The following is a 21,222-nucleotide window of genomic DNA, read 5'->3' on the forward strand; positions in this document are numbered from 1 at the left end:
CCTCTGGGTGGTCACAGAGCACCAAGCTGATCTCCCTGTGCTATGTGGCTGCTTCCCACTAGCTATCTATTCTACATTTGGTAGTGTATATATGTCCATGCCACTCTCTCACTTCGCACCAGCTTACCCTTCCCTCTCCCCGTGTCCACAAGCCCATTCTCTATGTCTGTGTCTTTATTCCTATCCTGCCTCTACGTTCTTCATAACCTTTCTTTATCCTTTTTTTTATTTTTAGATTCCATATATGTGATAGCATATGTGATAGCATATGGTATTTGTTTTTCTCTTTCTGACTTACTTCATTCAGTATGACAGACTCTAGGTCCATCCACCTCACTACAAATAACTCAATTTTGTTTCTCTTTAGGGCTGAGTAATATTCCATTGTATATATGGGCCACCTCTTCTTTATCCATTCATCTGTTGATGGACACTTAGGTTGCTTCCATGTCCTGGCTATTGTAAATGGTGCTGCAGTGAACATTGTGGTACATGACTTTTTTTGAATTACGGTTTTCTCAGGGTATATGCCCAGTAGTGGGATTGCTGGGTCATATGGTAGTTCTATTTTTAGTTTTTTAAGGAACCTCCATACTGTTCTCCATAGTGGCTGTATCAATTTACATTCCCACCAACAGTGGTTTGTTGGCAATCTGTATATCTTCTTTGGAGAAATGTCTATTTAGATCTTCTGCCCATTTTTGGATTGAGTTGTTTTGTTTTTTTTGATATTGAGCTGCATAAGCTGCTTGTAAATTTTGGAGATTAATCCTTTGTCAGTTTCTTCATTGGCAAATATTTTCTCCCATTCTGAGGGTTGTCTTTTGGTCTTGCTTATGTTTCCTCTGCTGTGCAAAAGCTTTTAAGTTTCATTAGGTCCCATTTGTTTATTTTTGTTTTGATTTCCATTTCTCTAGGGGGTGGGTCAAAAAGGATCTTGCTGTGATTTATGTCATAGAGTGTTCTACCTATGTTTTCCTCTAAGAATTTTATAGTGTCTGGTCTTACATTTAGGTCTTTAATCCATTTTGAGTTGATTTTTGTGTAAGGTGTTAGGGAGTGTTCTAATTTCATTCTTTTACATGTAGCTGTCCAGTTTTCCCAGCACCACTTATTGAAGAGGCTGTCTTTTCTACATTGTATATTCTTGCCTCCTTTATCAAAGATAAGGTGACCATATGTGTGTGGGTTTATCTCTGGGCGTTCTATCCTGTTCCATTGATCTGTATTTCTGTTTTTGTGCCAGTACCATACTGTCTTGATGACTGTAGCTTTGCACTACAGTCTGAACTCAGAGAGCCTGACTCCTCCAGCTCCATTTTTCTTTCCCAAGACTGTTTTGGTTATTCAGGGTCTCTTGTGTTTCCATACAAATTGTGAAATTTTTTCTTCTGGTTCCTGTGAAAAATGCCATTGGTAGTTTCATAGGGATTGCACTGAATCTGTAGATTGCTTTGGGTAGTAGAGTCATTTTCACAGTGTTGATTCTTCCAATCAAAGAAGATGGTATATATCTCTCCATCTGTTTGTATCATCTTTAATTTCTTTCATCAGTGTCTTTTGCTTTCCTGTATACAGGTCTTTTGTCTCTTTAGGTAGATTTATTCCTCGGTAGTTTATTCTTTTTCTTGCAATGGTAAATGGGAGTGTTTCCTTAATTTCTCTTTCAGACTTTTCATTGTTAACTGTATAGGAATGCAAGAGATTTCTGTGTATTCTGCTATCCAGATTTTTGTATCCTGCTACTTTACCAAACTCATTGATTAGCTCTAGTAGTTTTCTGGTAGCATCTTTAGGATACTCTGTGTATAGTATCACGTCATCTGCAAACAGTGACAGTTTTACTTCTTCTTTTCTGACTTGTATTCCTTTTATTTCTTTTTCTTCTCTGACTGCTGTGGCTAAAACTTCCATGACTATGTTGAATAACAGTGGTGAGAATGGGCATCCTTCACTTGTTCCTGATTTTAGAGGACATGATTTCAGTTTTTCACCATTGAGAACGATGTTGGCTGTGGGTTTGTCACATATGGCCTTTATTATGTTGCACTAAGTTCCCCCTATGCCTAATTTCTGGAGGGTTTTTATCATAAGTGGGTGTTGAATTTTATCAAAAGCTTTTTCTGCATCTATTGAGATGATCATATGGTTTTTCTCCTTCAGTTTGTTAATATGGAATATCACATTGATTGATTTGTGTATATTGAAGAATCCTTGCATTCCTGGAATAAACCCCACTTGATCATGGTGTATGATCCTTTTAATGTGCTGTTGGATTCTGTTTGCTAGTATTTTGTTGAGGATTTCTGCATCTTTGTTCATCAGTGATATTGGTCTGTACTTTTCTTTTTTGTGTGACATCTTTGTCTGGTTTTGCTATTAGGGTGATGGCAGCCTCATAGAATGGGTTTGGGAGTGTTCCTCCCTCTGCCATATTTTGGAAGAGTTTGAGAAAGATGGGTGTTAGCTCTTCTCTAAATGTTTGATAGAATTTTCCTGTGAAGCCATCTGGTCCTGGGCTTTTGTTTCTTGGAAGATTTTTTATCACAGTTTCAATGTCAGTACTTATGATTGGTCTGTTTATATTTTCTATTTCTTCCTGGTTCAGTCTCGGAAGGTTGTGCTTTTCTAAGAATTTATCCATTTCTTCCAGGTTGTCCATTTTATTGCCATAGAGTTGCTTGTAGTAATCTCTAATAATCTTTTGTATTTCTGCAGTGTCAGTTGTTACTTCTCCTTTTTCATTTCTAATTCTGTTGATTTGAGTCTTCTCCCTTTTTTTCTTGATGAATCTGGCTAATGGTTTATCAATTTTGTTTACCTTCTCAAAGAACCAGCTTTTAGTTTTACTGATCTTTGCTACTGTTTCCTTCATTTCTTTTCCACTTATTTCTGATCTGATCTTTATGATTTCTTTCCTTCTGCTAACTTTGGGGTTTGTTTGCTCTTTCTCTAATTGCTTTAGATGTAAGGTTAGGTGGTTTATTTGAGATTTTTCTTGTTTCTTGAGGTGGGATTGTATTGCTATAAACTTCCCTCTTAGAATTGCTTTTGCTGCATCTCATAGGTTTTGGGTCATTGTGTTTTCATTGTCATTTGTTTCTAGGTAGTTTTTGATTTCCTCTGATTTCTTCAGTGATCTCTTGGCTATTCAGTAGCATACTGTTTAGCCTCCATGTGTTTGTATTTTTTACAGTTTTTTTCTTCTAACTGATATCTAGTCTCATAGTGTTGTGGTCAGAAAAGATACTTGATACGATTTCAATTTTCTTAAATTTACCAAGGCTTGATTTGTGACCCAAGATATGATCTACCCTGGAGAATGTTCCATGAGCACTTGAGAAGTGTATTCTGCTGTTTTTGGATGGAATGTCCTACAAATATCAATTAAGTCCATCTTGTTTAATGTGTCATTTAAAGCTTGTGTTTCCTTATTTATTTTCATTTTGGATGATCTGTCCATTGGTGAAAGTCGGGTGTTAAAGTCCCCTACTATGATGGTGTTGCTGTCAATTTCCCCATTTATGGCTGTTAGTATTTGCCTTAGGTATTGAGGTGTTCCTATGTTGGGTGCATAAATGTTTACAATTGTCATATCTTCATCTTGGATTGATCCCTTGATCATTATGTAGTGTCCTCCTTTTTCTCTTGTAATAGTCTTTATTTTAAAGTCCATTTTGTCTGATATGAGAATTGCTACACCAGCTTTCTTTTGATTTCCATTTGCATGGAATATCTTTTTCCATCCCCTCACTTTCCGACTGTATGTGTCCCTAGGTCTGCAGTGGGTCTCTTGTAGACAGCCTATATACGGGTCTTGTTTTTGTATCCATTCATCCAGTCTATGTCTTTTGGTTGGAGCATTTAATCCATTTACATTTAAGGTAATTATCGATATGTTTGTTCCTGTTACTATTTTCTTAATTGTTTTGGGGTTGTTTTTGTAGGTCTTTTCCTTCTCTTGTGTTTCCTACCTAGAGAAGTTCCTTTAGCATTTGTTGTAAAGCTGGTTTGGTGGTACTGAATTCTCTTAGCTTTTGCTTGTCTGTAAAGGTTTTAACTTCTCCATTGAATCTGAATGAGATCCTTGCTGGGTAAAGTAATCTTGGTTGTAGGTTTTTCCCTTTCATCAGTTTAAATATGTCCTGCCACACCCTTCTGGCTTGCGAGTTTCTGTTGAAAGATCAGCTGTTAACCTTATGGGGATTCCCTTGTATGTTATTTGTTGCTTTCCCCTGGCTGCTTTCAATATTTTTTCTTGTATTTAATTTTGGATAGTTTGGTTAATATGTGTCTTGGCATGTTTCTCCTTGGGTTTACCCTATATGGGACTCTCTGTGCTTCCTGGACTTAACTGACTATTTCCTTTCCCATATCAGGGAAGTTTTCAACTATAATCTCTTCAAATATTTTCTCAGTCCCTTTCTTTTTCTCTTCTTCTTCTGGAGCCCTGATAATTCGAATGTTGTTGCATTTCATGTTGTCCCAGAGGTTTTTGAGACTGTCCTCAATTCTTTTCATTCTTTTTTCTTTATTCTGCTCTGCAGTAGTTATTTCCACTATTTTATTTTCCAGGTCACTTATCTGTTCTTCTGCCTCAGTTATTCTGCTATTGATCCCTTCTAGAGAATTTTTAATTTCATTTATTGTGCTGTTCATCATTGTTCATTTGCTCTTTTGTTCTTCTAGGTCCTTGTTAAACGTTTCTTGTATTTTCTCGGTTCTGCTTCCAAGATTTTGGATCATGTTTACTATCATTACTCTGAATTCTTTTTCAGGTAGACTGCCTATATCCTCTTCATTTGTTTGGTCTGGTGTGTTTTTACTTTGCTCCTTCATCTGTTGCATATTTCTCTGTCTTCCCATTTTGCTTAACTTACTGTGTATGGGGTCTCCTTTTCGCAGGCTGCAGGTTAGTTCCTGTTGTTTTTGGTGTCTGCCCCCAGTGGCTACATTTGGGTCAGTGGGTTGTGTAGGCTTCCTGGTGGAGGGGACTGATGCCTGTGCTCTGGTGGGTGGTGCTGGATCCTGTCTTCCTGGTGGGCAGGGCTGTGTTTGGTGGTGTGTTTAGGGGTGTCTGTGACCTTATTATGATTTTAGGCAGCCTCTCTGCTGGGATGGGGTTGTGTTCCTGTCTTGCTAGTTGTTTGGCATAGGGTGTCCAGCAGTGCAGCTTGCTGGCTGTTGGGTGGAGCTGGGTCTTGGCATTGAGAGCTCTCTGGGAGAGCTCTCACTGATTGATATTACATGGAACCAGGAGGACTCTGGTGGTCGATGACTGTCCTGAACTCAGCTCTCCGACCTCAGAGGCTCAGGTCTGACACCAGGCCGGAGCACCAAGACCCTCTCAGCCACATGGCTCAGAAGAAAAGGGAGAAAAAAAGAAAGAAAACAGCATCATGTCTGTTGCATCTCTGCCAAGAATTCATAGCCTGAGTCTGGTCACGAGGAAACACTGGATAGACCCTATGAAATGTACTCTCGAATATGTGTGAGGACATAAGAGGCAAAGAGTAAAGAACTGTTCAGGATTAGAAAAGATTTTTTTTAAATGAGGGTTTCTGGAAAGAATCCTGAGCCAGAAATGAAAAAGAGACACTTCTGGGGCAGCTGGTGAAGTCTGACTGGAGGCCATGGGCTGGATGGTGGCAATGGCATCAGAGCTGACTTCGTGGCTGGAAGGTGTGCAAGGCAGTAATGCAGGAGCAGTGTCCTTGTTTTTTGGAGTTGCAGGCCAGAGTATCTAGGGGTGATGGTACATGATTTCAGAAAAAGGTCTATGGTGGTGGAGAGGGGAAGGGGATGGAGGGAGAGCAAATGCAGTTAAAAGGTAACAACAGTTGGGGAATCTCGGTAAGGGGAGATGGGATTTCTTTGTGCTACTGTTTTAACTGTTTCGTAACATTGAAACTTTTAAAAAATTAATTTTAAAAAAGGTGTCCAAAACTTTTGACATTTCTCTTATAACCGTGATTCTCCTACCATCTTCCTTCTTCGTAAAAGACATTTTTGGGACTTCCCTGGTGGCGCTGTGGTTAAGAATCCACCTGCCAATGCAGGGGACACGGGTTTGAGCCCTGGTCTGTGACGATCCCACACGCCACAGAGCAACTAAGCCCGTGCACCACAACTACTGAGCCTGTGTTCTAGAGCCCATGAGCCACAACTACCGAGCCTGCGCGCCATAACTACTGAAGCCCTCACGCCTAGAGCCCGCTTCACCGCAAGGAGAAGCCTGTTCACTGCAACGGAGGGTGGCCCCCGCTCGCTGCAACTACAGAAAGACTTCAAGCAACAACGGAGACCCAAAGTAGCCAAAAATTTTTTTAAAAAAATTTTAATTAAAAAAAAAAATTTAATTAAAAAAAAATTTTTAATTTAAAAAATTAAAGGGCTTCCCTGTGGCACAGTGGTTGAGGGTCCGCCTGCCGATGCGGGGGGCGAGGGTTTGTGTCCCGATCTGGGGGGATCCCACATGCCACGGAGCGGCTGGGCCCGTGGGCTGTGGCCACTGGGCCTGTGCGTCTGGAGCCTGTGCTCCGCAACGGGAGAGGCCACAGCAGTGAGAGGCCCACGTACCACAAAAACTAAATAAATAAATAAATAAATAAATAATTTTTAAAAAAGGAATTGATATTCTTTACTCCATTCTTCCATTTTCAGGCCCCAAATCTTAGAAGTCATTCTCTCAATAATCACACCTCACATCCAATTCTAAGCTAATCCTGTTGATTCTATTTTCAAAACAGGGAGAACCCCCCGACTTCTCCCCACCTTAGCACTACCATCCTAGTCAAAGTCAGCATATCTCAAACGAGCTAATACAAAGAGCCTCCTGACTGGACTCCTGCCACTCACCCTTGCCCAATTATACAGCCTTTTCTCCAGACAGTTGCCAGTCCTCTGCTCTAAAACTCTCTGAAAGCTTCCCATGTCACCCACAGACATTAAAAGCCATAGCTCTTATAGCGGCCTACAGTCTATATAATCTGCCACCCACTCAATTCCATCACATGTCCCATTCTAACTGTTATGGACTGAACTGTGTGTCCCCAAAATTCATGTTGAAGTCCTAACCCCCAGCACTTCAGAATATAACTGTATTTGGAGATAGGGTCTTTAAAGAGGTAATTTTGGTTAAATAAGGTCATGTGGGTGCCACAATCCAATAAGGACCAGTGTCCTTACAGGAAGAGGAGATCGGGACACAGACACACCACGGGAAGATACAGTAAGGACACAGAGAGAAGACAGCTACCTACAAGCCAAGGAGAGAGGCCTCAGAAGAAACAATCCTGCCGACTCCCTGATCTTGGACACACAGCCTCCAAAAATCTGAAAAACTAAACTTCTGTTTTAAGCTAACCACCCCGTCTGCGGTACTATGTTATGGCAGCTTGAGCAAAGTCATCAAGAAGAGTCCCCACCCCTCCTGAGGTCACATCAGGCACACACTGTCGCAGGGCCACCGCTGTTCGCTTCCACTCGAACTCTCTTCTCCCATACACCCAGGTCTCGCTCCCTCGCTCCCAACTCAAGCGCCACCTCGTTGGGGTCTTCCCTGACCACCCTATATGTACTATAGCACCTCTATCCCACCACAGCCATCTTTTGCTACTCTCTTAACCTGCTTCATTTTTCATAAAACACTTATATTTGTCAACTGACTGTTTCCCTCCAACAAAGAAGGAAGACATTTTTGTCTGTGGTGCTTACTACTGAGTCCCTTGCACCCAGAATAATACCTGGTACATAGTAGGCCACCATATATTGGATGAACGAAAGAATAATGTTCCCCTAGCGTTTACCTCTTCAGAAGCAAAAGGACAGCATTTGCTGTGCTTGAATCTAAGCCAGTTGTGGGCTCATCCAGAAACAAGATGGATGGGTCAGTAATAAGCTCCATTGCAATACTAGTCCTTTTTCTTTCTCCTCCAGACACACCACGGATAAACTGAGTTCCAACCTAAAACACAAATATCATTGTTGTTAACAATAAAAACCACAGCCATTATCGTTTGTTGAGCTCCCAACAGGTATGTGCCAACCCTAGAAGAGGCACTTTTATCTCATTATCCTCATTTATTCTGAACAGAAAATAAATGACTATGTGGGCAAAGAGGTAGGTTTCTCTTTAATCTGAAGAGTAAACTGAGGCTCAGGTCAGAGCTGGTAAGTGGCTAAGCCTGATATGAAACCCAGGCTTTTAACAGTTCAATATGTTTCTCATTGAGCCATATATTTCATTTTAAGACAGTTAAGCCAGAACACTAAAAGACATGGCCCTGACGGAGTGAAGCTACAGACCAAAAAGGGAGCAGAAGATAGGAGTAGAAAAGCTGCTGAAAGCATCTATAATTTGTTAGTCTTTCTTACAGCCTCCTGACGCCCCCTTCCCTGCCCCCACCCCGCCCAAAGTCCTCAGTGCAGCTGGGCAGCTAGGAAAGTTCACTTTCTATCACACCACATAGCACCTCTTAAATCACCGTAAGGTTTACCAAACTGAGTCCTCCTGTACCCTAACTTGCTGCAGAATTCCTGACTCATTCTTTCAGACAAATTCAGAAGGTAGACTATTCTATAGGGCAACTGGCTGGGTCTTTCAACTAGTGAGTGTCACTGTGTGGTAGGGGACCAGAGAGGTTTTGGGGGAGAAAGGAGATAGGAAATAATTTTTTTTTTTTTTTTTTTTTTGCGGTATGCGGGCCCCTCACTGTTGTGGCCTCTCCCGTTGCGGAGCACGGGCTCCGGACGCGCAGGCTCAGCGGCCATGGCTCACGGGCCCAGCCGCTCCGCGGCATGTGGGATCCTCCCTGGCCAGGGCACTGACCCGTGTCCCCTGCATCGGCAGGTGGACTCTCAACCACTGCGCCACCAGGGAAGCCCGGAAATAATTCTTATATTGAGTCTTCAAGGAGAGAATAAGTGCTACTCACGCCCTTGATTAGATCCTCTTAACAATTGAGCTATAACAGACATTCTGGAGATGACACGGGGAAATGTGAATGAATATGGCTCCACATAGCTGATATTAACACACTTAATTCTGTTAGTTGATAATGGTATTGTGGTAATGTAGGTAAATATCTTTTTTTTTTAAGAGGCATGATCAGTATTCAAGAGCGAAATGTCATGATATTTACAACTTTAAAATACTTCAGAGAAAAGAAGCTGAAGTAATTATTGGAAAAGATTAACAACTGGGAAATCTAGGTAAATGTTATTAGTAATTGTGCCATTATATTAATTATACTACAATCGTATCATCACTATGTAACAGAGAAGAACACACCTGACTCCATATTGAATCTATTCCTTTAGCTCTAACCTTTGTGCTCTGTTGCCTGTGCTTAGTCATGCTAGCTCTGCACCTTTTATAAAAGAATGTTGCCTAAAGCCTGAAATATACAGGATAGCCCATTGTCAAGGCTCTGACCTTTAAGGGTGTAACACATTTCCATTTACATAGAGATAAAAAGTTATAAGACAGAGAATAACCTTTGTCTTGTGAGGTTTATAGGAACATTGTGACCAGATCCACAGACAGCTGCAAGAACAAAGGACTGCAACAGGAAGAAGTCTGCAACAGCAACCAACCAGCCAACTCCCTCCCCTTTTAGTATAAAAGAAGCCTGAATTCTAACTTAGGTAAGATGGTTCTTTGGGACACGAGTCCACCATCCTCTTGGTCTGCTGGCTTTCCAAAATAAAGTCGCTATTCCTTGTCCCAACAATTCATCTCTCAATTTACTGACCTGTCATTCAGCAAGCTGTTCAAGCTTGGACTCCGTAACAACTAAGTAATCAGACTATTCTCTCTACATTTGTTATGCTTAAAATTTCATAAAAAGTTAAAAAAACTTAAATGAAGTATTTCAATTAATTAGATAAATACATTCTAAGTCAACAACTCCCTTCGGCTTATTTTCTCTGGAAATCCAAGCAAGGAACTTAGGGCAATAACTGCCTGTTGGTAGAGAACTTTTACCTAAGGGTAAAGAATGGTAAATAACTTATTGGAAAGAAAATCAAGTAATAAGCAGAGCTAACACAAAGGAAAACCCAGTCACTTACAAAAAGAATTTAGTGGAAACTGGTGGCATCTCAGAGTTATTTTTCCAAACAAAATACAGCAAAATATACTTTACATTAAATAATGTCAGAAAGTATCACATGAAACAGCAGTCAGCAGAATACCCCCATTCTTTGTTACCCTGACGTAAAGGATATCGTGGGGGGACTAAACTAGAGCCATCACAATCTAAAAAGCTCATCTTCACTGAAAGCTTCAGGTGTTTCCCAGCAAATCTTTCATACCTAGTCATCAACTGTAAAGTTCACTCGTTCGTTTCATTTCTTTTTCCTGATTCTGCATAACCCACAAAGGGAGTTACTTTTCTCTCTTGCCCACAACTTTTATCTCAAAAATCTAGAAGAGCCCAGCACATAACAGTCTGTAAGTGAATACTGGCAGAAGAAAGGGGGGGGGGGGGCAGTGAGGGAGGGAGGGAGGCCAAAAGTGCCGAAAGAAAGGCTCTAGGGCTTCCCTGGTGGTGCAGTGGTTGAGAGTCCGCCTGCCGATGCAGGGGACACAGGTTCGTGCCCCGGTCCGGGAGGATCCCACGTGCCGCGGAGCGGCTGGGCCCGTGAGCCATGGCCGCTGAGCCTGCGCGTCCGGAGCCCGTGCTCCGCAACGGGAGAGGCCACAACAGTGAGGCCCGCATACCACACACACACAAAAAAAGAAAGGCTCTAGAAAAACAACTTGGATGCTACACAAATTAGAAATAAACCCTAGTTTGACTGGATATAATTTTGGGAGCCAAACTGCAGCAAAGTGGAACATACAGAGCAGGAACCCTTGGATTTTCATCACGTACCAATTCCAGAAATATACCTCTCAAAGGCAATGGAACAAAGTCCCCTGGAGGAACAGAAGAAGGACAGCTACAAGGGGAAAAGAAAATAGGAAGAAGTTAACATGAAGACATGGGATGAGACGTGACCAACAATCAGGGTGGGAGAAGACCAAGGGCTGGAATCACACAGAAAGGGCCACGTGTTCTTTGCAAAGAACACTTCCACACGCTGGACTGCACTGCCACACTTCATTTCCAGGAGTCAATCATTTTTAGGTTTTTTTACCTGGTTAACTTCCACCTTCATATTAAGTAAGCAGTCACTGTACTCATGGTTACAGAAAGCAGCCACTCTTCACTGTACATATTATAGAAAGCTTCCGAACAGGTTAGACTGTCCACACAGGCGAGTCCGATTTGCTGGCTATGACACATTTCCCACTTTACCTTGGAATCTGCCACTTTATTCAGACCTAACTCTTGAATGACCATGTTGATCCGTTCATTCTTCTCATGATTTGTCATAGTCGTTGGAAGCCGAAGAGCTGCCGAGAACTGTAAGTTTTCTCTCACTGTCAGCGTTCCCATCACGACATCATCCTTAAAGCAAAATGGCGTTTTAACAAGACATAGCAGGTCTTTTCTAATACCCTCACTCTTTGGTATATGTAACCTACCCACAAAAGTAACATACCCAAGGCAAGTTCTAGCTAATAATGAATTATACAAATTATAATGAACGATACTTGCAATTATACAAATTACAACTAACTCCATATAACAGCTGCAAAGCCTGATGCAATACTTTTCATTCCCTACCTGTACGCCCAAAGAGAACACAGGTAATTGTGATGATTACTAGCAAACATTTCTACACTGCTTTATACAAGGATTTGCCAAAATATTGTTCTAAGCTAGGTGAAGGAGAGAGGTGAAGGTAAAGGAAAAGAGTAAAACAGTATAATGTTTTTGAGAAATGATATGATAACAAGAATTGATATCATTGCCCTTACAAGGATCATATTCCAGATTCTCCCTGCCTTTTTATTTAATACTATCCTGAATTTTATGGGAGACGATGAAAAGCTGGTGTGAAGAGAAGCTGTTTCTACGAATATGTCCCGTAGTCAATTGGAAGCACGCTCAACTATTAGCCAAGGCACTTGCCAATGAAGAAACCGAAGAAATCTAAAATGCAAACCCACAAATACTTACTTGCACCACGTAACCTGAGTTACATTTAAAATTGGCAGGTCGAGGTGCTCCGTTGATCAAAACATCTCCAGATAATCCATGTGGATCTTTCCTTGCAGCTAAGACATCTAACAACCTATAAAAAGACATGTTATTGTTATTTTTTCCTTCCAACTCAGGCTTTACCTCTCAGCTAATCTGAATCCAAATTCTGCTCAAGTTAGAAAATTAACTGACCAAGAAGTTATATGGGTCAACTAAACATATAGATATATTTTGAATCCCACCTTCCTTTTTTTTTTTTTACTAGACGCTACAATAAAGCCCAAAACCATGAAAGCAAAGCACTGCTGGCTGATCTGGCACAGACTACCCAAACTGCCCTCCAGGCTGTCTGACCTTGGGTGTTCCACGGCAGGTAACGTACTCCTTTTTCTAAGACACAAGCCCTCACTTACGCCTTTGGCTCCATCTCCCCACTTGCAATTTTATCTCCTTCCATTGCCTCTCCGTAGCTCAACTCATAGCTGACAGCTGTATGCCAATCACCTTATCATGTCCTATTAGTAAAGCTGACCTAGTAAGACTTCCTGGTCCTCAGGACAGAACCACAAAGGAGCACAACTGCACATTACCCACAGCAACTAGAACCAGACCAGCCATGCAGAAAATGTTCAACAAATACCTGCGCACATAAAAGTGGTCTTTAAAAGCACGCTAAAACTGGAGGTGGGGAATAGGTGAAGGAGATTTAAGAGGTACACACTTCCAGTTATAAAATAAATAAGCCATGGGGATGTGACACACAGCATCAGGAATAGGGTCGATACAATTGTAATAACTTTTTATGGGGACAGATGGCTAGACTTATCGTGGTGATCATTCAAATCACTATGTAGTACACCTGAAGCTGACATAATATTTATGGCAACCATAATCCAATTTATTAAACACCACACATTAAAACTACAAAGACAAAGCTCACTTATGTCGTCACACTTACGAAGACTTGCCGCCACCTGTGGGCCCCAGAATGGCATTGAGGCCAGGTCTCATGATCCCACTGCAAACACAGAAACATATCAAGTTATTGGACCACTTTACAACGAGTTCTATTAATTTAGGGTTTGCACTTAACACACTCAGTGAAGGCTGATAAAATTATAGACAGGGGGAAAAAACCCACAAATCAACTCTTAAAGGAAAAAGAAACCAAACTGTGGATTAACAAAAGTCTAGCACACAAAGAATGTTAACCAGGCTTCCCCGGTGGCGCAGCAGTTGGGAGTCCGCCTGCCGATTCAGGGGACACGGGTTCGTGCCCCGGTCCGGGAGGATCCCACGTGCCGCGGAGCGGCTGGGCCCGTGAGCCGTGGCCGCGGAGCCTGCGCGTCCGGGGCCTGTGCTCCGCAACGGGAGAGGCCACAGCAGTGAGAGCCCCGCATACCGCAAAAAAAAAAAAAAAAAAAAAAAAAAGGAAGAAGAAGAAAAAAAAAAAAGAATGATAACCACAAGTCAGGACTTATAAGAAAAATGACTTGGGTCCGTCTAACTTCCCTTCTCTTATTCTCCACACTGGTTCCCTGATGTAACAAACTCTGGTGAAGCATCTCTGCTGCATTTCCTGCTCTTTCACACTGGAAAGTGCATTAACAAGTTCTGAGTGATGCCTGATGGTTATTATCTTCACATCACCTGACCTGCGACCTCGTTCTACACAATTCGTAAGTCAGTGGACTTCTAGAATCACCAGTGGAAGTGTTCTCACTGTACAAATCTAGTCAAACAAAGAAACAATATATCTCAAATAGAAATTCGATGGCTGGACTAAAGCACCTCAGGGGGTTGAAAAGAAAATATCACCAATTCTTACCCCTCACAAAACTCGTAATCAAATTGGAAAAGTAAAACATACACTCTCAAGATATATCCTCTTCTTCCTTGTAAAGTATGAGCTAAGTGGACTGGAAAATTCTCCACTTAGAAGTGGTAGATGCCACTTTCTAAAGGAGACAACTCTAAGGATATACAGACATGGTGTACACACAGCATGTTCCAAACAGACTAAGTAGATGTTTGAGGGCGGTGCAAATTCAGACAGAAAGCAGGAGGGTAAAAAAATTAAGGCAGTTTTGACCGTGTTGAGTCTCAAGAAGAAAGCAAATACTTATCCTAACGGTAGCCAGTAGAATGACTAAGGAGGATGGACTGGAGAAAGGAAAATTAAGGGCAAGGCCTCCGCAGTTATGTAGGCATGATGAAATAGAGGCCTGAAAAGCCCTTTCAAAACCCTGGTGACCAAGTCCAATCTCTCTTTGGAACTGGTAGGTAAGTCAAAATTTATTCCACAGAGAAAATGGCATCTATTCCAAGTGGATGGTCCAAAGCCAAAGACAATTCCATTCCACAGAAGCCAATTCTATGATTATACAATTGTTTTAAGTGATAAACTTTACAAGGTACCCCGGTGCTTCCATCCGGGAGGACCTCAGCACTTACTGACTATTGTGCTTGCATTGTCACAACTGTGAAATGGCTGGTGCTAGGGTGACATGTACCTTTCACTCTGCTCATTAGCTGAAACACTGAACAAAAATAAATGAATTAGGTAAACCAGGAACAAGGTGTAAAACAGAAAAATCTCTTATTCTTTCAGTGACTTTCCCCACAGATGTAAAAAGACATGCTAACGGCTGGGTGAACTTTCAAGATGCATCTATCAATAGCTCTTGATGTACCTTCTTTATCAATAGCTATCTGGTAACAGCTTCTAAAATCACGATACAAGCTTGTTATTCACTAAAACTCTGCTGTCAGAAAACCTTTCCAGGTTTTAGAAATGTCTCCTCAAATCGAGACCAGGCAATCCAAAATAACTAAACCCAAACCGAATGTAAACATTCTAAGGCAAAGAATTTTACAGGTCCCTGAGTTGAGCTTACTTTGGCAGGAAGCCCTAGCATTACAGAAAACAACAGCAGTGTAGAATTACAACTGCAACAGTTCCAGTTTGGAGCAGTGGCTAATTCTCCCTTCATTCATTAAACACAGTTATCTAGTGTCTACTATGTATATAACAAGATTACTCTTCTAGGACAAGGGACTGAGCTGAGAATAAAACAAAGTCCTAGCCCTTGTGGAATTTACATTCTAGTCCAGGGATCAGCAAACTACAGCTGGACACCTGTCGTCTGTTCTCGTAAACAAAGTGTTACTGGAACAGAGCTATACTCCTTCATTTGCACACTGTCGAAGGCTGCTTTCGTGCTACAACGTCAGGGATGGGTAGTTGCAACACAGATGGAGGGCCCATAAAGCTGAAGATATTTACCATCAGGCCAGGCCCTTGACAGAAAAGGCAGTCAATGGTCTACAATTCCCTGGTTTCCCCACCCTGCCCGCTGCCCTGCTAGCATCATCCCTCAAAACCCATTTCCCACCCTTATATACTGCTTTACAGCATTTACACGCAGCAAAGTCCCCTCACGAGACTGCAAAACCCTGCCAACAAGAATTATGTCATCTTGTGTTAAGCCTCAGCCCAAAAGTATGTAGCACAGTGGTCCACAAGGGAAGGCCACTGAATACTGGATACACGAAGTGAAACCTAGCTGAAGGTCATACATCACACGTATGACTTTTTTAGTGGATAATGATTAATCCTCTGGTCTCGGTTTATGAAAGAGCAGTCAATGCCATTCCCAATGCTTGGAGCATGGCCTCTCCCTACCCTACCTTACTGTGCCCTACACACACACACGCACGCGCACACACACACACATACACATGCGCACACGCACACACGCACGCACACGCAACCTTCTCCTTCTCTCTCCCCACACCCCCGAACCTCCGGTTTAGGGTTAGGGATGTGTCCACTGTGTCTCCCAACCCTCCTATCACAGCAGAATGACACAGTGAGGTGCTCTAGTTGTCTGAATCCCCCATCAGACTAGAAGGTTTCTCAGGACAGAGGACGTATCTGTGTCACTAGCATCTTGCACAAGGTCAAGCACCCCACAGACACTGGACGTTTGTTGAATAAGTGAGTCTCAACATTTCCATAAATGACAATTACCTATAGGAAAACCAAAAGAAATGTTTTCGGTAAAAACAAATGTTAAGAAATAGGAAAAGTGTATGGAAAATAGGTACAGTCTGACTAGAAAGAAAACTTAGCTACATTCCCTACTTGTTATTTTATGTTCAAATATGTCAATCATTTCTATTGGACTTTCGCTTCCCTTCTTAGAGCGAAGGTGATGAAAGTGGGTAGAGGTGCAGCAATGCCAGCGCCCAAGAACACAGGCTGCACAGGGAGGTAGGAGGAGGAGAGGAGAGAGACGGAAGGCCGGGAGACCGCTTATAATGCGGAATAAGAAGACTGATTCAGCAAACCAGTGAGTATGTTAAAGACAAGGAGAACCAGGCTTTTCACTTTGTGAGAAGATGTTTTACAAACATGGAAATGTGGAAAGAACCCTGGAGTGTGTGATATAAATTGGAGGATGTATTAATGAGAAGTCGTGGGTTTTAACCTACGTATACAGATACAGAAAGTTTTCGCTGTATGTATAAGCACAAGTGCGCGTACATTGAAACGTACAGTATAGTCCCTAGCTCTGCCCACCGAGAAAGCCTAGAAGCTGTAAGATCCTAATAGCAGCAAACATTCCAGACACCCAGACCTTCGTTTATAAAATACCATCCTCCACAAAGAGGAACACCAGCTGATTCCAGGTCTGACGCAGGGTGAACACACAGTGAGTCTGAAAACTCTTGCTGTGTCAACAAAATATTCAAAGAATGAGAGTATATGTCAAAAGAATGAGTTAAAACACACACAAAAATACAGAACCTGCCATGAAAGTCTCCCACTGACCAAGTCAGGAACAATAGAGGGATCAAGATGAATGATGACAGGGCTTCCCTGGCGGCGCAGCGGTTGAGAGTCCGCCTGCCGATGCAGGGGACGCGGGTTCGAGCCCCGGTCCGGGAGGATCCCACGTGCCGCGGAGCAACTAAGCCCGTGTGCCACAACTACTGAGCCTGCACTCTAGAGCCCGTGTGCCACAACTACTGAGCCTGTGCTCTAGAGCCCGTGCGCCACAACTACTGAGCCTGAGCTGTAGGGCCCGTGTGCCACAACTACTGAGCCTGTGTTCTAGAGCCCGTGTGCCACAACTACTGAGCCTGCGCTCTAGAGCCCGTGCGCCACAACTACTGAAGCCCGCGTGCCTAGAGCCCACACTCCACAACAAAAGAAACCACCGCAGTGAGAAGCCCGCGCACCGCAACGAAGAGCAGCCCCCGCGCAGCAGTGAAGACCCAACACAGTCAAAAATTTAAAAATGAATAAATAAATTTTTTTTTAGAAAAAGAAGACAAATGAGAGCCCCCTTTTCCCCATCCCAGAAACTCTACCTAGTTGAAGCCAGCAGATAGGGGAAAAGATAAGAAACACTACTGCCTAAATAAGAAATGTGAGTAAGCAAGAAAAACTACCCCTGGTATCCTTTTAACTGTAAAATTTGAAAGGATTACAAGACTTGACTGAGTTTTCATGAACCTAGGAATGCATGCAAGGATGAACTCATCTGTTGCTGAAACGCACACCACTGAACCATAAAAACATTAGGAAGCCTTCAGCAGATGACACTTTTTACTGTATCAAGTTACTAATTTACTAGCTTTAGAACATAAGCAAGGTAAACGTACCCTTGAGCAGCATATATTCTAAATTTATTCAACCTGCACATACTCAAGTCATTTGTTACCTTCCACTTACCAGCACAAAATCTGAAGTGACCAGCATTTTTCTTGATTAGTATGCTCCACAATAAAACTTGTCAGCTTTTCAGAAGGGTCAGCTGACTCTAGTCTAGGCATGTAGCAAAGGATAAAAGCTTCGCATCTACCCTTCCTCTCCTTCTTCTCATTCTCTGAGTTTCTTTACACGAGAAAGCATCAAGGAAGCAGGCATGACAGTCTGTGTTACTGCACGGAGAAAATACTATCCAATTCTACACAGCACCTGGCTTCCAGCAACCCAGTCTCAGATCTCCACTGTTTCTTCCCCACCCACATCCAAAAACTTTCTCCCCTGTTTGTCATTTCCCAGCCCTCTGGAAGCAGCTGGCTGCCAGTAAGAGAAAAGACCACAGTCCCATATAATGCATCCAGAAGACATGAGAAATATCTGGTTCCACTCCAGGTTTGTAGCCATACCTGGCCAAAGGGCTCTTATAAAACCACTCCTCCAGGCTTGGGAAGCCGAAAAAGTTGCTTCCTTTGTCTAGGAATAATTATTTCCCCTATTAAACAAAAAAATGAACAAGACACATAGGCCACGCTGCCTAAGCAAACCTAGATGCACCCCCTACTCCACAGAGAGGTAGAATCCAGCTCAATTCTCTGGAAATCAGAAAAACATTAAAACCCTAAAGGCTATAATATATGAAAGAGAGATACCTGGGACCCAGTAGATTCTAGCTGAATATGCTCATTTCTCTCCCCACTCTACAGCCCACTCCACCACCATGTGATGAATTAGCTGCTGGATGAGGAGAATGAAAATCATAGTCTTATGAAATTGACTTGGATTCTAAAATATAAATGAGTGTATTAATTTGGATCCTAAATTCTCTTATCACTTTGGACTTCAACAGCATAACTTAAGCTAAGCTATAGTTGTCTATATTTACATATACTTAACATGTGATCCAACTGCTTCACTGCTAGTTTAGCCAAATGAAACGAAAGCATGTGTCCGTGGTATCTGTGTAGACTTGTACACCTTTATCTGCAATAAGCAAAAGCTGCAAAGTTCACTGCATATCAATGAACCTATTTAAACAAAAGTTCATGCACATACTTGACATTCTTTAGTATTTCTTTCTCAACTGTTTTCCGACGAAGTAGAAAGCCACTCTTCACTTTTACTCGATAGCAGATGTTATGAAAACTTAACACAGCTCCTCCAGTAAACGTCTTCGGGTCATTGGAGGTTGTCTCCGGGATGCAACTGGTGTTTCTTTCTGACATTGGGACAGAAACTTGGTAACTATTGGAAGACATCTGGAGTGTTTCTGCCTTTCTGTAGAGGGAAAAGCAACAATAAGTTGACAGTAAATGAGACTGTAAACAGTAGTTAAGAGTACACTTAGAACAATTCGGTTTTGGTACAAACTTCCAGTTATAAAATAAGTTAAGTCCTGAGGATATAATCTGCAGCATGGTGACTCTAGCTAATAATACCGTACTGTATATCTGAAAGTTGCTCAGAGAGATCTTAAAAGTTCTCATCATAAGAAGAAAAAATGTGTGACTTTGGTGTGTGATGGATATTAAGTAAACTTACTGTGGTGATCATTTCACAGTATATACAAATTTTAAGTCATTATGTTGTATGCCTGAAACGAATATAATGTTATGTCAATTATATCTCAATTTAAATTTTAAATAGACGCCAAAAAAAATTTTAATGTAAAATGCCTCATTGGTCATTTTTATATTGATTACATGTTTAAGTAAAAATATTTTGCATATATTGGATTCAATGAAATATATTTTAAAAAATTTTAAACAAGTCCATTGTGAACCTCAATGCAATAAATAGCTCCATATCCAATAAACAGGCCACATCACAGCAATAAGAACAACCTTGAAACCTATATTACGGAGGCAGACACAACTCTGAATACATAACACTCCAATCAGGTGTCAGTTAAACATCTAATAAGTAAACAGGGAGAGTATGAAAATTTCTCAAAACTCATGAAGCAGGAAAAAGATGAACGGGGGTCAGACCTGACTTGAAAGGTATATTACGATACGACTCAAGATCGGGGACAGAGCACGTGATCACCATCACCCCGTTTTTGTTTGAGTCCATGACTTAGTTATTAGAAAAAGTGGGGTTGGTCAGGCAGTCAGGGATAAGAGAGATTTATTTGAATTTAAAGCTCCAGACTTGGGCAAGACGGGAATAAAGACGCAGACCTACTAGAGCATGGACTTGAGGACACGGGGAGGGGGAAGGGTAAGCCGGGACGAAGTGAGAGAGTGACATGGACATATACACACTACCAAACGTAAAATAGAGAGCTAGTGGGAAGCAGCCGTATAGCACAGGGAGATCAGCTCGGTGCTTTGTGACCACCTAGAGGGGTGGGATTGCGAGGGTGGGAGGGAGACACAAGAGGGAGGAGATATGGGGATGTATGTATAGTATGTATAGCTGATTCACGTTGTTGTGCAGCAGAAACTAACACAATATTGTAAAGCAATTCTACTCTAATAAAGATGTTTAAACCAAATGAATGAATGAATGAATGAAGCAAGCAAGCTCCAGACTTCAGGCGGCCTCGGGGCCGGGCTCCGGGCCCGGTGGGTCAGCATCAGCTGATGCCCGGTGGGTGCCGCCGCCTGGACCTGTCGGGCAGGTGCCGGAAGCAGTGGGCCCTGTCCGGCCGCAACGCCTCACCCCTTGGTATCACCCGCCATCGACACGCGAAGCATCTGTTGATGCAAAGCTGTCTACACAGTGGGTCTGGCCCTGGTAATCCGCCTCATTCGTGAGTCCCCGCCTGGGTTAGGCGCTGCGTTGGGCAGCTAGTTAAAATGGTGACGAGCGGGGCTCCTAGTCCTCGGAGCTGGCCTTCTGCGGAGGCAAGACTTTCCAACGCCAGCCGCAGTCCACGAGCGTGGGGAACGTGTGGGCTTCGGGGAGGCTTGCAGCAAGTTCAAGTTGCGGCTTTCCCACTGGTCGCTAGTGACCACAGACATGTTCGCTTAACCTCTGAAAGTGTTACCTTATCCGTAAAAAGGAGATTGACAGTTTGTGCCCTGGGAGTGTGTGATTTACATGAGAGAACCTATGTGAAGCACACGGTACACTTTTGACATATGCCGTGGATGTGTAGTAAGTGTTGGTGGTTTTTTGTTTGTTTGTTTGTTGTTTTTTTTGTGTGTGTGTGGTACGCGGGCCTCTCACTGTTGTGGCCTCTCCCGTTGCGGGGCACAGGCTCCGGACGCGCAGGCTCAGCGGCCACGGCTCACGGGCCCAGCCGCTCCGCAGCACGTGGGATCTTCCCGGACCAGGGCGCGAACCCATATCCCCTGCATCGGCAGGCGGATTCTCAACCACTGCGCCACCAGGGAAGCCCAG

General features: G+C 42.5%; 1 protein-coding gene across 6 annotated transcripts in view; it reads right to left on the reverse strand.

Moving 5' to 3' along the window:
- The window catches only part of ABCG2 (ATP binding cassette subfamily G member 2 (JR blood group)), a 142,827-nt gene that overhangs the window by 23,424 nt on the left and 98,181 nt on the right, over nt 1-21,222 (reverse strand). For all 6 annotated transcript variants that reach the window (XM_067035481.1, XM_059066848.2, XM_067035477.1 and 3 more), the window contains 5 exons: nt 18,928-19,149; nt 13,057-13,116; nt 12,075-12,189; nt 11,307-11,459; nt 7,809-7,966 (listed from right to left, as the gene is read on the reverse strand). In XM_067035481.1, the coding sequence (XP_066891582.1) occupies nt 7,809-7,966; nt 11,307-11,459; nt 12,075-12,189; nt 13,057-13,116; nt 18,928-19,130 (689 nt within the window). In that variant the 5' untranslated portion in view covers nt 19,131-19,149. The remainder of the gene's footprint in view (nt 1-7,808; nt 7,967-11,306; nt 11,460-12,074; nt 12,190-13,056; nt 13,117-18,927; nt 19,150-21,222) is intronic.

Source organism: Kogia breviceps, chromosome 6 (genome assembly GCF_026419965.1).
Source record: "Kogia breviceps isolate mKogBre1 chromosome 6, mKogBre1 haplotype 1, whole genome shotgun sequence".
Lineage (NCBI taxonomy): Eukaryota > Metazoa > Chordata > Mammalia > Artiodactyla > Physeteridae > Kogia > Kogia breviceps.